General features: G+C 37.4%; 1 protein-coding gene and 1 pseudogene across 1 annotated transcript; both read left to right on the top strand.

Annotated features, from left to right (window-relative positions):
* The first annotated feature begins 8,232 nt into the window (after positions 1-8,232).
* On the top strand, positions 8,233-9,168 carry LOC101832763 (olfactory receptor 4C15-like). Its single transcript, XM_005064578.1, has one exon. It carries the CDS (start codon positions 8,233-8,235, stop codon positions 9,166-9,168), a length of 936 nt encoding a protein of 311 aa, XP_005064635.1.
* A 2,022-nt stretch (positions 9,169-11,190) lies between these two features.
* On the top strand, positions 11,191-13,432 carry LOC101833030 (annotated as a pseudogene).
* The last annotated feature ends 2,974 nt before the right edge of the window (positions 13,433-16,406 follow it).

The raw sequence follows: 16,406 nt of genomic DNA, 5'->3' as shown, positions 1-16,406 counted from the left end.
GAACACCTGATTTTTGACAAAGAAGCTAAAACTGTACAGTGGAAAAAAGAAAGCATCTTCAACAAATGGTGCTGGCATAACTGGGTAATGGTATGCAGAAGACTGCAGATAGATCCATGTTTATCGCCTTGTACAAAACTTAAGTCCAAATGGATCAAAGATCTCAACATACATCCAGCCACACTGAAACTTTTAGAAGAGAAAGTGGGAGATACTCTTCAACGAGTTGGTACAGGAGACCACTTCCTAAACATAACACCAGTGGCACAGGCACTGAGATCAACAATTAACAAATGGGACCTTCTGAAACTAAAAAGCTTCTGTAAGGCAAAGGACACAATCAAAAAGACAAAAAGGCAGGCCACAGAATGGGAAAAGATATTCACTAACCCTACATCTGACAGAGGGCTAATCTCCAAAATTTACAAAGAACTCAAGAAACAAGTCTCCAAAACACCAAAGGATCCACTTGAAAGGTGGGGTACAGAGCTAAATAGAGAATTCTCAGTAGAGGAGGCTAAAATGGCCAAGAGACACTTAAGAAAGTGCTCAACATCCTTAGCCATCAGGGAAATGCAAATCAAAACAACTCTGAGATACCATCTTACTCCTGTCAGAATGGCTAGAATCAAAAACACCGAAGACAATTTATGCTGGAGAGGATGTGGAGAGAGAGGAACACTCCTCCACTGCTGGTGGGAATGCCGACTCATACAGCCTCTTTGGAAATCAGTATGGAGATTCCTCAGGAAAATGGGAATTAATCTACCACTAGACCCAGCAATTCCACTCTTAGGCATTTATCCAAATGAGGCAGGTTCATACAACAAGGGCATCTGCTCCACTATGTTCATAGCAGCATTGTTTGTAATAGCCAGAACCTGGAAGCAACCTAGATGCCCCTCAACTGAAGAGTGGATAGAGAAAATGTGGTACATTTACACAATGGAGTATTACTCAGCAGAAAAAAACAATGGAATCTTGAAATTCGCAGGGAAATGGATAGCACTGGAAGAAACCATCCTGAGTGAGGTAACCCAGTCGCAAAAAGACAAACATGGTATGTACTCACTCATATATGGATTTTAAATATGGATCAGGATAGTGCCAGTCTGCACTTCCACAGATAGAGAGTCTGGGAAACAGGAAAGAGCCTAAAAGATATGCATATATGCATAGTACCCAAGAGAAGAGGATGGAGACAAGATCCTCTGAATGGATGGGGAATAGGGCGAGGGGGGGGTAGTGGGACCTGGGAAGAATAGAGGGGGTAAAGAGGAAGGGAGTTGGTCATGGGGGAACAGGAAGTTGAGGGGGTGGGGGTAAAATAGGGGGAAGAGGGAATCATAGGATCGAAGACAGATCAGGCACCAGAGTGACCTCGAGTGATCTAAAGGTATAACATCAATTGGCAAGCTAAGCAATAGTGGAAGGACCACCTCGAATACCCATTCCTGATAATGAACTTGATGTCTATAACCATCCGGGAGCCTTCATCCTGGGACTGATGGAAGCAGAGGCAAACATACAACTAAGCACTGAACTGAACCCAAGGAACCCAGTGACAGAGAGAGAGGAGTGATGAGCAAATTGGCAAAGAATGGGCTGGCAAAACCAACAGAGACAGCTGATCTGAACAGGGGAGTGCCCTTGGACCCCAGACCGACAGTGGGGAGGCCAGAATGGGACTGATCTGGACCCCCCAAATGTGAGTGTCAGTGCGAAGGCCTGGGCAACGTATGGGGCCCTGAGCTGTGGATCAGTGTCTATCCCTGGTATACAAACTGTCTTCATGTGCCTATAGCACAAAGAGAGATGCTCTCTCAGCCTGGACTCTTAGGGGAGTGCCTTGACCCTACCAAGAGTAAAATGATAGACTCTAGATATCCCCTAAGTGGAAGGATTTGGCAATAGGGTGGGAGGGAGGGTGGAAGGGGAGTGCGGGAGGAGGGGAGGGAGAGGGAACTGGGATTGACATGTAAAACAAGCTATTTAAAATTAAAATACAAAATGATTAAAAAAAAGAACATAATCAAACAGAACCTTAATATACTTATTTGAAAACATACAAAATAAGTATGGATGGACAGAAAGCATTATGATTACTCTTCTAAGTATAGACATGCAGAAAAGTATCCCATGAGGGCAGGCATTTAATAAACCCTGAGGGAACTAAAAATCACTCTCACAAATTCATGATGTCTCATGGAAACACCTTTAAATTCTAGATACAGTGGAGAAAGAATTTTGTTTTCTTCATTTATGTTTTACTCATCAACCACGATGAACACAGGACTTGAGAAGCAGTGGTAATGTTCTCTACACTCACTGACAGAGCTGTTCTCTTGCTTTCCCTTAGACGTGGAAGGAAGAGGTGGAAACAGGCCCAAATCTTGAACAAGACTGATAGACACTCTACCATAGAAAAGAGGAGACCTATATCTTCAGAGTATTTCCAGAATTGAAACATGGTGAGATACATAGGGCCCATTTTTGTATTTTCAGAATTCAGTCCAACTTGTCATATTGATTTAAATCTTGGGTATTGTTAGCGGGTTACTGTTTAATGCAACCATTGGGCTTTCACTTCCCAGCTCTTTGTTCTTGAGAGAGTTGCATAAATTCTGATACTGAGATTCCTCAAATTCATCCAAGTTGACCAAAGTAAATGGTTCTAGCATAAAATAAAACAACATATGAGGAGCCCAGAGAACAACACTTGACTGTCAATAATTGCTCAAATGTCCACAGTATTCAAATAGCACTTGCTGGAGGACAAACTCCTTTTTCCTTATTTGCTTCCTTCCTCCTGGTCCTGTTCTTAATGCCCTTTTCCCCCATCCCTCCCTCCAATACTATTTTATTTTTTAAATAGGTGATCACTTATGTGCTAGCACACACAAGAATATGATGTTTGGTTTGGAATATAGTATGCTCCATGATTTTATATAGACTTTTTTACTAGGAATATGGTGACTAAAAGTGCGACCAAACCACAGAAGTTTATTCAGATCAAGTATAAAACACTTTCATATCCACAAAAGCATACTAGCATGTTATAAAGAAGGACACTAAATCCAGAAAGTCAGATTGTGTCCCAGTAAGTTCCAATAAACATAAGATTTATATGTCATAACTGTCCAGTATCTTGAGTGATTGAAGCTCCAAACTTCCTCAGTGCTGGTAGTCTTTGTATGGCCTGTCTTTTAAAATGAGCTGAATTTCCAAGACATCCAAGGATTTTTGGAAACACATCAAGAAAGACATGAATGAAAGAGAGAGAAATTCTACTGTATACAAGAAATCAAAGATAAGTAAAATTGAGATTTGGGGAATGAAGCAGCACAACACTGATTAAGGATAAAAAAATGACTAAAAATTTGAAAAGTGTGTATATCACAGAGTAATGGAGAGGAATTTGCTTAGCTACAATATAAGAAATAAATCTTTTTGACACATAATAATCTTAGATCAGTAATAGTATATACTTGAGGAATTTAATATTGAAGCAATTTTAAATATGGATTTAATTATTAATATCTGTTTTAAATGACAGTTCATGTTAAATATATTTAAAATATTTATTTATAATGATGACTATTCTGCTCTAATGTTTGATATTTTTGGTTTAGTGTACACTTCACAATTAAGAAAGAATGCTTTTTGTGTAGATACAACACTGTAATAATTAGTTTTTCTGACAAAATGAATAGTGGGTGTATGGATAGTAGTGCTGGGAAGAACTCTTCCCAACTTCCCTGCTCAGGATATGGCTCAGTGACAGCAATTCTTGTTCTGAAGGTTTGAGCAATATCAAGACTAGATACAGAATTTCCACCTGTATGGTTGTTAGAAAAAAGAAGGACATTGAATATTTCAGGATAAGTACAAAAAGTTAGTTAAATCATACATGAGAATATAGAAATGAAATCAGAGAACAGTGGAGATGATAATGGGTTGAATCAAAATGTGGCTCTTCATAGAAACATCATAGTGAAGAACTGTATGATATTGTTAAATTGATCCATTCATTCCCCCTTTGTTAATGTAGTTGATGGATTGTTAAGTTCACATCCTTCATAATAAATTTAAAGAAAATGTTTGTTTATTTTTGTCAGTGTTTAATGTTAAGTAATTTTATAACTGCAAAGGAGTTTTACAAATAAAGTATATGATAGTTACTGTTCCCTTATTGATAATATATTATGCTTTTAATTTCTAAAATTGGACATTCATTTTTGCCAGCTTTTATCATTTAACAAACTGTTAAATGCTTTATCCTTTGTATTTTAATATTGTGCTTATACTAGCATGAGGTAGTGAATTGTTATATTGTTTCATGTTATATACCTCATGAACGTTTCTATATTCCTTACCTTTCAGTATCTTTTTTTTTGGTTTTTATGAGACAGGGTTTCTCTGTATTGTTTTGGAGGCTATCTGTCCAGCCCAGCCTTGAACTCACAGAGATCTGCCTGCCTCTGCCTCCCGAGTGCTGGGATTAAAGGCGTGCGCCACCACCGCCCAGCACCTTTCAGTATCTTTATAGCATTTTTGATAGTATAGTATTTTATTATAACATTCCCTCCTATCATTTTATTTTCAGAGTAAAAATTGAGAACTAGAATACTAATTCAGAATTGTAAATAGGATTCTGGAATAATTTCACATCTGTTTTCTACATGTATTGAATGACTGAATTCATTTCCCTGTAATTGGAATACTTGTAGGTGTGATCATGGGAAAAGCATTTTCCTTTTGAGTGATTCAATATTTCATCCCAGTGTGAACAGGTAGGCACTGCTTATTATAATGTGAGTATCAATAGTCACAAGTTATTTTTTAATTATGTTGTTTTAGAATATGATTAAAATAATGAATTTGTTGATTGTGATGCTAGGATCCCTTAGATTGAAACTGGAGGCTCAGTAACTCAAAGTCATTGTAAGCTTGACTGATATTGTGTTCATCTTGGTTGCAACACAGCTTGTCAACCTCCATTTACTTGCATGGACTATATGCTGGAGATCTGGTAGTTTGTTCTGTCATGTGACTGTTTATACAAAAATCTGTCTTTTTATTTGAGACCTGCATATTGTTCATAAACATTCTCTTCCCATTTCTCCTAGGTCCTCCCATCACTAAATAAGAACAATATTTAAATTTCTAATTAACATTGAATTTATTGTCATTGTGTATTAACAGAAATAAGTAGAACAGAGGGTTTCAGGTGATTGTTTTCAGCTGACACTGCCACAGTGCTTTACTAAGAGTTTATTTGGCAAGACTATGAAATTAATAAGGATATATTAGTCTTAACCAAATAGGAGATTTTATGTGTATTTATATCAATTTTCCAGTATTAGTCTTTTATTTTCTAGGAATAAATTCATACTACAACTTCTGTTTAGGCTTATCCTCTTCTAAATGATACAAAATCATAACTCGTGATCATAAGCCATAGTGACTGCTCTGTACCATTTATTAATTATTGATATTGTAACAACACTTTTAGAAAATTGCTATCTGGAGAGTGGTAGTGACATTTCAATCAGAAGTATTGGGCATCTTAAGTCAGCATACAATTTTAAGCTGGCATTTACTTAATTTAAAAGTTAATATGGGCCTTTACTTCCCTTAAAAGTTTCCAGGCAGTTTTGCTCTTTTGTTTTGTTGTAGAACAAAGCTCTGAAAACATCCATGTCTGTGAGTGAGGGCAGAACTTTAGCATTTCACTACAGATTAAGAATATTAACCCATGCTTTGCACTGAAACTGTTGAAAGCATCATCTTTTACTATGACCTATAAAACCACGTATTTTTCATTGTTCAAAAATACAAAGAAAAATACTTAGCAGCTTTGGTTTGGAAAAGCAAGAATTCCATATAAAAAATCTTTCCTGAACTGCATTATTATCTGAATTCCCCTTATCCTTGACACTCAACATCTCCTCCTACACTTCTGCTTACATCATTATTTTGATGTGATTTTCACAAAGGGCTTTGAATGACCTTAGGCTTATAAAAATTTGAAATCAAGCAATCATACCTGTCCTGTAGAAAAAGATAAAGGTCTAAATCTGATAAATAAATAAAAAATCTCAAAAATCTGGGGCAATTTTTCTTTTATTTCCATTCTTTGTCATTTTCAGGAATGCTGAATATATTCTGATATTACAAACATGAACCACATCCACCACAATCTCTTTATTTACTGCAGTTTTTTGTTCATCTTGATTTAGCACAGAATGACAACTGGTAAATTATGTGCTGCTCATGTTAAACTATCTTAAGTCATTACTGCCTGATCCAGAGACACACTGATCTACTGGCTTAATCAGGTGTGTGTGTGTGTGTGTGTGTTACTGTTTTTTTTTTGGCTCCAGCTTATGATTGGAAACAGAGTTCATATAATAGATACTTTAGCATAGAACTCTACTAGGAATATCATGGAAATGGTTGTTTCAAAGTAGACTACAACTGCTATGACTATAATCACAATTTTATCTGTTCTCTGTAAATACAACTTTATATAAAATCAGCACATTTCTCTTCTCTGCACAAATACATTAGTACTTGATTCACAGATAATATGCATATACATATATATGCATATATATAAAACTATGCATGTATATTCATGCAGATATGCACACAAAAAATATATTAGTTAAAAAATCTGTTATATTCAGGAAAAGATCCTAAATCCTTTTAAAACTGTGAATTTCTGGGGAAATTGAGTTCAAGAGTTGGAATATTTGTATAGATGGTTCAAGGAAGCAGCTTTCTTTACAAGTGAGAGGATTATTCCTACCATTGTAAGGGTAATAACATGAGTAATATTTTACATTGTCTAATTTGATTATCTTACAGTCCTTGGAATTGAGCAAGTAGTCAATTTCTGAACATGTTTTATATTAAATTTATATGGAAGACAAACCATATTTTGTGGAATTATATATTGTATAAATATCTGGCAGGTAATTAAATCTCAGGACTTTAAATATTTTCAACTATCAATTTCTCCTCTTCTGCTATATCGTTTTCAACAATTTTCATACAGGTGATTGGTTCTTTATCTTTTATTTGTCCATCCTTTACCTTGTTGCTTTTATTAAAATGCTTAATTCATACGTAACAATGGAATAAGATGCAATACTTTTGTAGACAGATGGGGACAATCCAAACACAACATCTACTCTGAAATTCTCATTGTTTAAAAATCTAAATCCTGCCGGGCGGTGGTGGCACACGCCTTTAATCCCAGCACTCGAGAGGCAGAGGCAGGCAGATCTCTGTAAATTCGAGGCCAGGCTGGACCTACAGTCTCCAAAACAATACAGAGAAACCCGGTCTCATAAAAACCAAAAAAAAAATCTAAATCTCTGACTTGTTGATTCTAAGGAGAGGTCATGTATGGTGGCTCTTAAAATCCAAGTTTAATATCTTTTTTCTTTGAACTTAAAATTTTAGTTAAAGTTTTGCACTTGTCACATAGTTTTGACTAGGAGGCTGAGTCCTGAACAGATTAGTTTTTCCATTCTACTTAGTCATTATGACAACAGCATTATTTTTAGAGCCTCTGGTCCCACTATGCATTGATTAATTAAAGTGGATTTTTAGAATTTTTACATTAGCTTCAAGTTAATTGTAATTACAGTTATATAGAACTTTCTGTGTTATGAAGAACAGATTACTTGTTTTGAATTCCAACACACTTTATCTTTTGAGATAAAATTTAAAATGTCAGGGTTTAATGTATTTTATCTTTTCTCTCTTCTATTGATAGATGGAGCTTCACTGTAGATGACTCAGCACTACCTTGTTCAATGCAGATGGCAGACATGATTAATAAAGTATTGTCTTTTTTTCTTATTAAGGCACAGCTTCCAACTAACTTTGAGCATTTGATTACAAGGAAATTTTAGAGATTCATAAAACTGAAAAGACATATATCGTCTTTTCTAACACATGTGGTTTTTATTCCAAACATTAAAAATGTTGACTTTTTAAATTATTCATTTATTTCTACCTCAGTTATATGTGACATCTGACCATATTTTGCAAGAAATTTCAACTGCTCTGTTCAGAATGCTAATAAAATCAATCAAGATAATTTTACGTAAAGATGTACCATATTGATGCTGACATACCACATTTATATGATATATACTTTTTCTTATAATTTCAGTTTCATGACTGCACATTACTTTCAAAGTCCTCTTGACAATCATGCATAACCAGAGTTTTGTTAATGAGTTCATACTCCTGGGACTTTCACAGAATTCCAAAATTGAGAAAGTATCATTTGTTATGTTTTTATTGATCTATCTTGCAACTCTTGTGGGTAACATGATTATTGTGATGACCATTGTCTACAGTCCTGCCCTGCTGGGCTCCCCTATGTACTTCTTCTTGGCATTCCTATCATTCTTGGATGCATGTGTCTCTTCTGTTGTCACACCAAAGATGATTGCAGATTTGGTTTATGAGAGGAAGACTATCTCCTTTGAATGTTGCATGACACAGGTCTTTGCTGTGCACTTTCTTACTGCAGTGGAGGTGATCATTCTGGCAGCCATGGCCTATGACCGCTATGTGGCCATTTGCAAGCCATTACACTATTCTTTCATCATGAATGGGAAGCTCTGTGGCATTCTGGTGGGTGTAGCCTGGGCTGGAGGTTTCTTGCATTCTATCATACAAATGGCATTCACATTACAATTGCCTTTCTGTGGACCCAATGTCATTGATCACTTTATATGTGACTTGTTCCCATTGCTAAAGCTTGCCTGCACTGACACACACTTTTTTGTCATTTTGGTGTTTGCCAACAGTGGATCTATCTGCATCATTATATTCGCCTTTTTGCTTGTTTCTTATGGTGTCATTTTATTCTCTCTGAGAGGGCACAGCTCTGAAGGCCGACGCAAGGCTCTGTCCACCTGTGGATCCCATATTACTGTTGTAGTGTTTTTCTTTGTTCCTTGTATATTAATATATGCACGACCTACATCTGCATTCTCTTTTGAGAAAAATGTGTTTGTATTTACAGATGTCCTGACACCATTGCTCAATCCTATGGTATACACTTTCAGGAATAAGGAAATGATAAATGCCATCAGGAAAATGTGGAAGAAGCTAATAGTGGTTTTTGATAAAGAGTGAAATATTGACCTTAGAAGACTGAGGAGATGGCTCAGTGAAGAAATGTACTTGCTGAGTAAGAATGAGGATATTAATTTGGATCCTTCGCACTCATGTCTAAAGACCAGTATGCTAGATCATCCTTAACCAACTGTGTCTGAATCAATATAAGGCAGGTACTGAGAACAAACTGAACAACTAAACTCTAAAAAACACAGCTATCTCAAGACTCAGTCACAGAGATTTTCTCAAGAAATTTAGGTAGAGAGGGATAGACAAGGACCTCAATGCTCTGTAAGCATATGCATGGGTACCAAGACTTTTTACATGTTCATACATATTACATACATGCACACAACCCTCTCCACACACAGAATCCCTCAATTAAACATGCACAAACAAATCAATAATAACACTTAGCAAACTTACTGTACAGAACAAGAAAATGCACATTTACTTAAATGAGTCCTTCATGATTACTCTTAAATGGAAATACAGGACACCATTTTATAGAGAATACATTAACACTGCATGTGAGAAAACCATTTGTGATATCACACTTCCATTATGAATTGAATACTCAGACTGTCATATTAAAGTTAACATATATACAGTTGCAAGTGGCATTTAGAAAGTATACTGTAAAGCTTAGCATTAAATTTCATATTTTCTGTATTGAATATATTTTATGCACTTATCCATTAATAAAAATAAAAATTCAATGACCATTAGAGCCCAAAACAAACAACAAATACCAGTGTGTCCTCTTTCAAAATTGTTGAGTTTTATAGACTTGGGATCTGTTTAATTTTGGAGTTCGATATTTTCTTTTGTTTTTTCACCAATATTGTTAATAAATGAAGATTTAAAAATAATAAAAAATAAAGTTATTTGGTCTATACTCTCATAAATCTCAGGAAATAGTTAAAGAGATTTATCTATTAGAAAAGCTATTAAAATTGAACTTAAGATTGGGAGGAGTGGAATGCTGAAAGTATTACAGGGAAATGTAGGTTTGTTAGTGACTCTAAGATTATATAAACTAGAAATACACACAGAGAGGAACATGACTAGGAATCTTACATTATGTTTTCAAATGTAATATGTGAATATAGAATTTATTTTCACACAGAGTGTCACTATATATCCCTGTCTGGCTGTGTAGAGTCAACTGGCTTCAAACTCTCAGAATTTGCCTGCATCTGCTTTTGGAGAGCAGGAATTAAATTTGTGAACACACACACATGCCCACCAGAGTTGGGACTTTAAATCAGTAGTATTTTGGGAAATGTTAGATCTATTCTAGGAGGGTTAACTGTCATATAAAACACTTTTGCATATATTCCCTTGTTTGTAAGTACCTCTGCCTCTTTTCAATTCTTTGTTTTAATTTTAAATTTTTTCAATAATTTAAAAACTGTTTAAAACTATTTCTTACACTCTCTGCCACAATGCATTTTCACACATTGTTATTAGTTTGCTATTCTATACCATTTCTAACAGAAACAGATGATGGATAGCTAAGCAAAACATGTAGAAAGTGCCCAGAATGATTTAAAATGACAGTTATGGATATAGAACTGTTAATCTCTGATAACTGACCATTACCTAGGACATATTACCTGATAAGAGATATAGTTCATGTCATGTGATTATTTTGTGTTGAATCACATGCATAAAATTTAAATTTAAAGAAAATAAGCCTTATGTCTTGAATTCATTTATTCTAGAAGTAGTGTTATTGAGAACTAGTATTTGTCGGTTTTGTTGCTGTTTTTGTCTTGTTTTATTAATCACTTAACTTATGCAAGAGTACAGGAAATAGTGCTTTAATGTGTTTAATGGTTTTCTTTTTTTTTGCAAGCACATATGGATGTATAATTCACATTTGATTTTACATTATCATTGTTGTTCTCCAAAGTAGGAAGGTAAGTATGCCATTCCACCCATGATGCTGAGTTCTCCCTTAACAATTCCAGCAGTCATGGCTTTTCTATGACCAATGATGGCCATAGGGGTCATACTTACAAGGAATCCTTGATCATGATGCAACCCTTGACGACAGCCACAGGTACATTGTGAAGTAGTGGCGAGTGTGGTGTGAACTGTTTTCCAGGAAACCTTCAGGTAGGGAGCAGCTCAGTGAGTTTTCAAGGGGAACTGAACTCAACAGGGATTCCCAGGCCCTGATCTGTGTGAATCATTACTGAAAGTATGATTGAGTAAAGTAGTTCCCTTTTTGTGGGAGAGGGTGAGTTTCAGAAGCCTGGTCTTGATGTCCTGAAGAAAAAGGAGCATATCAGGTGGCCTATGCTAGAATCCCCAGCACAGAGGGACAGTTACCATTGACCTGCTTGAATGAAGAATACTGACAGAATGAGACTGCGGACGTGTGGAAAGAGAGGTGCTATCTTCTTTTTGAGCTTGGCATCCAGCTTCCATTCTGATAATCTGATCCTGGCATTTTCTCAAGTAATGGTGCAAATTGAATTTGTTGAGTACTTCTACATCCCTGCATGACAACAGATAGCTCGTGCTGTCACTTCCCTTCTAGAATTCTGACCATCTGATGAGTCCCATATGCACAGTACAAGTAGCAGCTTGCATAGTGTATTACAAGGATTTTCAGTTTGTGGGAATTAACTGTGCTCAGGCCTTGTTTTTCTTGCAGATCAATGATGCCAGGTTGAATCAGGAAATGAGACAGGGAAATTTCCTGAATGCCCATTTTGTATTTTATATTTTGAGAGACGATTACCTATGGACCTGGCTAACTTGAACATCTCTGTGTAGAACAGGCAGATCTCAAAATCACAGAGATCCAAGCCTGCCTCATCTCCTGAGTGCTGTCTGGCTTCAAGTACTGTATAGCATCAGTGGTAATTTCTTCCAAACATGTGAGGTAGAATCTTACCATTTTTTTCTTTTTTCATGTGGATAGGTTCAGGGTTTTACCTGAAGGAACGCTCATCCAGGAAGGACTTGAATGTTTAATGGTTTTCTAGACCTGGTTGTAGGAAAGCTTCTTGTGACTGCTTTGCCTTCCCCTTCCCTTCCCGTTATTTTTCTCCTCTTTAGGAACCTGTGTTTGATGGGCTGCCACCCTGGGGGTCCAGGCCATTTTCTGAGCCAGGTGTGGTAAACTGCATGGGGCTTGGAGGGGCATCATATAACTTGCAGTTCTGCTGCCCTTGGCTTCCTCTGGACTCACATGGCTGCCTGGTCCAGTAGGAGCTGCCCCCTACGTGCGGGGAAGCTGTTAGCAAGAAGCAGAAAGTGCTTTCCTGACATGGCACTGGGGTAATATTCAGGTCTTCAATAGTTTATCTGAGATCACTCACTGCCCAAAATAGAAAGACTCCACCAAGTGAAGAGATCCCAACTGTACTACCTGAAGAAGTAGGAAGTGAGGCTGCAGAATAAAATCAACTACTCTCCTGTATTATGGGACTGTGCAGCACAACTTCCTGGTCACCTCAAGAAGAGAGAATTTCACCTTCTGACTCCTAATAAAGTGTTTGCTTCATAGTGGTTGAATCATAGGCAAATGTTGTGTGGCACAAAATGCAATATGCTCTTTTTAATGGATGTCCACACAGGCCAGATCATCAAGATCCCTATTCTGAGAGACTGGAGACCTGGAGCTATGACTCAGCAGGAGCATAGTTTCTATGCAATTGAGTTGAATACTTCTAGATTCTAGATGATGATGGACACAAGGACTGGATCTTTTCTGTTGCATGTATCAACGATACTATGGCAGTATCTGGCCCACAGGTTGGTTCTCAGCAATGCAAAACATATTGTGTCACCATTATGCTCACATCACTCACAAGGCCTTAAAGGATATCCTCAAGGAGCATACCAACCTCAAGAGTTGAGAGCAGTATCCCTGGATGCCTACTTTCATCTCCAGAAGGCTGAAAATACATGGTCTTAACTCCTTTCCACCAAAATGCCATATCAAGAGAATGTGTGTCTGGTCTATGGTAGTGAGTGGTCAGTATATGCAGTGGGCTCTCAAGCACACATATCTTTCTTGAATCCATGTCAGCTATAATACAAAGTCAGCTCCAGGGAGCAAGGCAGCGGGATCCAATCTTTGAACTTCTGTAAATGCATTATCACTGTGGGCACAGGGCTGGGCTACTTGCTCTTCTATGATACCAGAGTAGAGCTATTTCTGGAGAGGCTCTCAGTCTGCTAAGGATCAAAGCCCAAACTCAAAGGCGGGAATCTGAAAATAATTCCTGTCAAGAGCTGGCTAAATCATGATTCAAACTAGAGGAATTACTTTCAGACATTGATTTTGTTCCCCTATGCAGTTTACCTCCACTTCTATATCCACTGTGACATCTGGAAGGAAGTTGTTGTGGTAGGAAGTGTCCTCCCTTTTAGGCTCCATGAAACTATCCTGGACCGGTAGACCTTGGAGTTGATGACAACTTTCTCCCAAAATGCAAATTTACACTAAATTCCATCTTCAGTTTCCTTGTTTGGTCTTTTGATTCTTCCCACTGTGGAAGCTTTTATGGGCAGTGCAGATATCAGATTGCTAGTTCAGCGTTAGGAAGTCACTAGAAGAAAGTTCTATGCAGAACTGTAAAAGGTGGGATTTTTTTGGGGGGGGTTGGCTGGCAGTTTGTTGTTTGTTACTGCTCACCTTTCTTCTTTCTCAACCAAATATTGCTAAAAAATGTTCCTATTTTTATTTTTCCTGTAAGTGGCAAGCACTATCCTTTCTCTGGTTTCTTTACACCAAAATGAAAAGGTCATCTCCACCTTTTCTTTCACTTGAGAGGTTGGGCCACTTTATAAATCTGTAGTAACTGTTAGACTCTCTTTGAAAGTCTGAGAGCTCTGTGTGTGTGTGTGTGTGTGTGTGTGTGTGTGTGTGTATGGTATCCCCATAATGACAGAGACTGCTCGGGAAGGGAACTTGATAGTACACAGCATATGCCACCGGTGTTAGAATAATCATCCTATGATTTAGAAAAATGGGCGCTTTGAATAGGAAATTAATCAAAAGCTAGATATTATTATTTTTTGTCTAATTTTTTCCATTATTGAGAAACAGGCTATAGATTTCTTAGTTCTCACAGAAGTTCTGTCATTTTAAAATATATTAAATAATATCTTGAGTAGTATGATTTGTGCCATGGCTAGACTGTTTCCTCTGATATGTTGGAGCTTTTCTACTTTTACAAATGGAACCTAGTGACAGAGATGGAGGAGTGAGGAGCCAAGGGGTCAACACCTTGATGGTGAAATCCACAAAGACAACTGATTGAATAAGGGGGAGCTCTTGAATCCCAGACTGATGCCTGAGAGGCCAACAGGGGACTGATCCAGATTCTATGAATGTAGTCTCAATTAGGAGGCCACAGAAATTACTGGAGCCTTGGGTAGTAGATCAGTGTTTACCATGGCTTTTGAATGATCTTTGGGAGCCCATTCCAAATAGAGGGATGCTCTCTCATTCTGGACACATGGGGAAGGAACTAAGTCATGCCCTGGATAAAATGATAGATTATAGAGATTCCCCCAAGGAGGGCCTCACCCATTCTGGGGAATGATGTGGGGATTGGGTGGGGGGCTGGGAGGTTGGTGGAGGGACAAGGGACTGCGTGTGGGAGAGGGAGCTGGCATTGATATGTGAAGCATTCATGTTTCTAATTTAAATAAAAATATAACAAAAAATGTAGCATCAGAGGCTTCATCCACTAACATGGGAACAGATTCAGACCTACAGCCAAACATTAGACAGAGTTTAAAGGGGAGAGAAAGGATTTTAGGGGCCAGATGAGTCAAGGATACCAAAAGAAAACTCAGATAATCAACTAACCTGGTCTCACAGGGACTCACAGAGACAGAACCAATAACCAAGGAGCCTGCATGGGACTGGCCTAGGCCCTCTGCATATATATATATATATATATATATATATATATATATATATATATATATCATAGTTGTGTAGCTTTGTCTTCCTATGGAACTCCTAACAGTGGGAGCAGGAACTATCTCTGACTCTTTGATAGCTTTTGGGATCCTATTCCTCATACTGGGTCACCTTGCTCAGTCTTAATACATGGGGAGGTGCTTAGTCTTACTAAAATTTGATGTGCCATGTTTTGTTGATATTCATGGCAGACCCGCACTTTCCTAAACAGAAATGAAGAGGACATAGATGTAGGGGGGGGTTGTTGGGAAAAAAGGAGGACTGCTGTGAGGAACTGGGAGGAGAGGAGGGAGAGAAAACTGCAGCTGCAATATAAAATAAATAAATAAAAATTTTAAAATGTAGCATTTGACTTTTTTGCCAAGGAAAAATAAATACTTTCCTAGTGCAAAAACACCAAATGAAAAACCAAAGCCAAAGCAAAACAACAACAATAAGTACTTAAAGCATCAACTTGTTTAATATATTCCCTGAGTAGGGTCTAATATGCAAGTGTAAGTTTTCCCTCAAAATATGGACACAATGCTCTGTCCCCCCCATATTAAACATGCTTTAATATCATATGCCAAATATAAGAAAAGAAAACATTTATTTCACTTTCTGGAATCATTATTTTCAGTTTAAAAATTAAAACATAAGTATTAATTGTATTAGCTGGTTTTGTATGTCAGCTTGGCACAAACTAGAATCATGAGAGGAAGGAGGCTCAGTGAAGGAAATGCCTCCATGAGATCAATCTGTAAGGAAATTTCTGAATTAGTTATCATTGAGGGAGGGCCCAGCCCACGGTCAGTGATGTCATTTCTGAATTGGTGGTCCTTAGTTTTATAATAAAGAGGGTTGAACAAGCCATGGGAAACAAGCAATAAGCAGCTATACTCCATGACCTCTACATCAGCTCCTGCCTCCAGGATCCTGACCTATTTGAGTTCCTGCCCTGACTTCCTTCATTTATGAAGAGCAATGTTGATGTGTAAGGCAAATAAACTCTTTCCTCCCTAACTTGCATTTTAGCCAAAGCAACAGAATCCCTAAGTAGACTATGGTGTAGTGACTTGAATCAACAATTCTACCACTCAGAATGTTAGATACTTGAAACTGATCCACGTACCAGGCTGACATGATCCATAGAATGAAGAATTTCCAATAAATCAAGAGAGCTATGAAATCAATCTACCACAAGAGCCAGCAATTCCACTCTCAGGCATATATCCAAAATAGGCAAATTCATACAACAAGGGCATCTGCTCCAATATGTTCATAGCAGCATTATTAGTAATAGCCAGAACCTGGAAGC

The sequence above is a fragment of the Mesocricetus auratus genome, unplaced genomic scaffold (genome assembly GCF_017639785.1).
Source record: "Mesocricetus auratus isolate SY011 unplaced genomic scaffold, BCM_Maur_2.0 Super-Scaffold_100004, whole genome shotgun sequence".
Classification (NCBI taxonomy): Eukaryota; Metazoa; Chordata; class Mammalia; order Rodentia; family Cricetidae; genus Mesocricetus; species Mesocricetus auratus.
Note: the sequence above shows the minus strand (reverse complement) of the source record. Positions and strands in the feature narration are given on the sequence as shown.

What these genes read in the sequence shown, in the direction of transcription:
- LOC101832763 (XM_005064578.1), top strand. Translation starts at nt 8,233, where the DNA reads ATGCATAACCAGAGTTTTGTTAATGAGTTCATACTCCTGGGACTTTCA.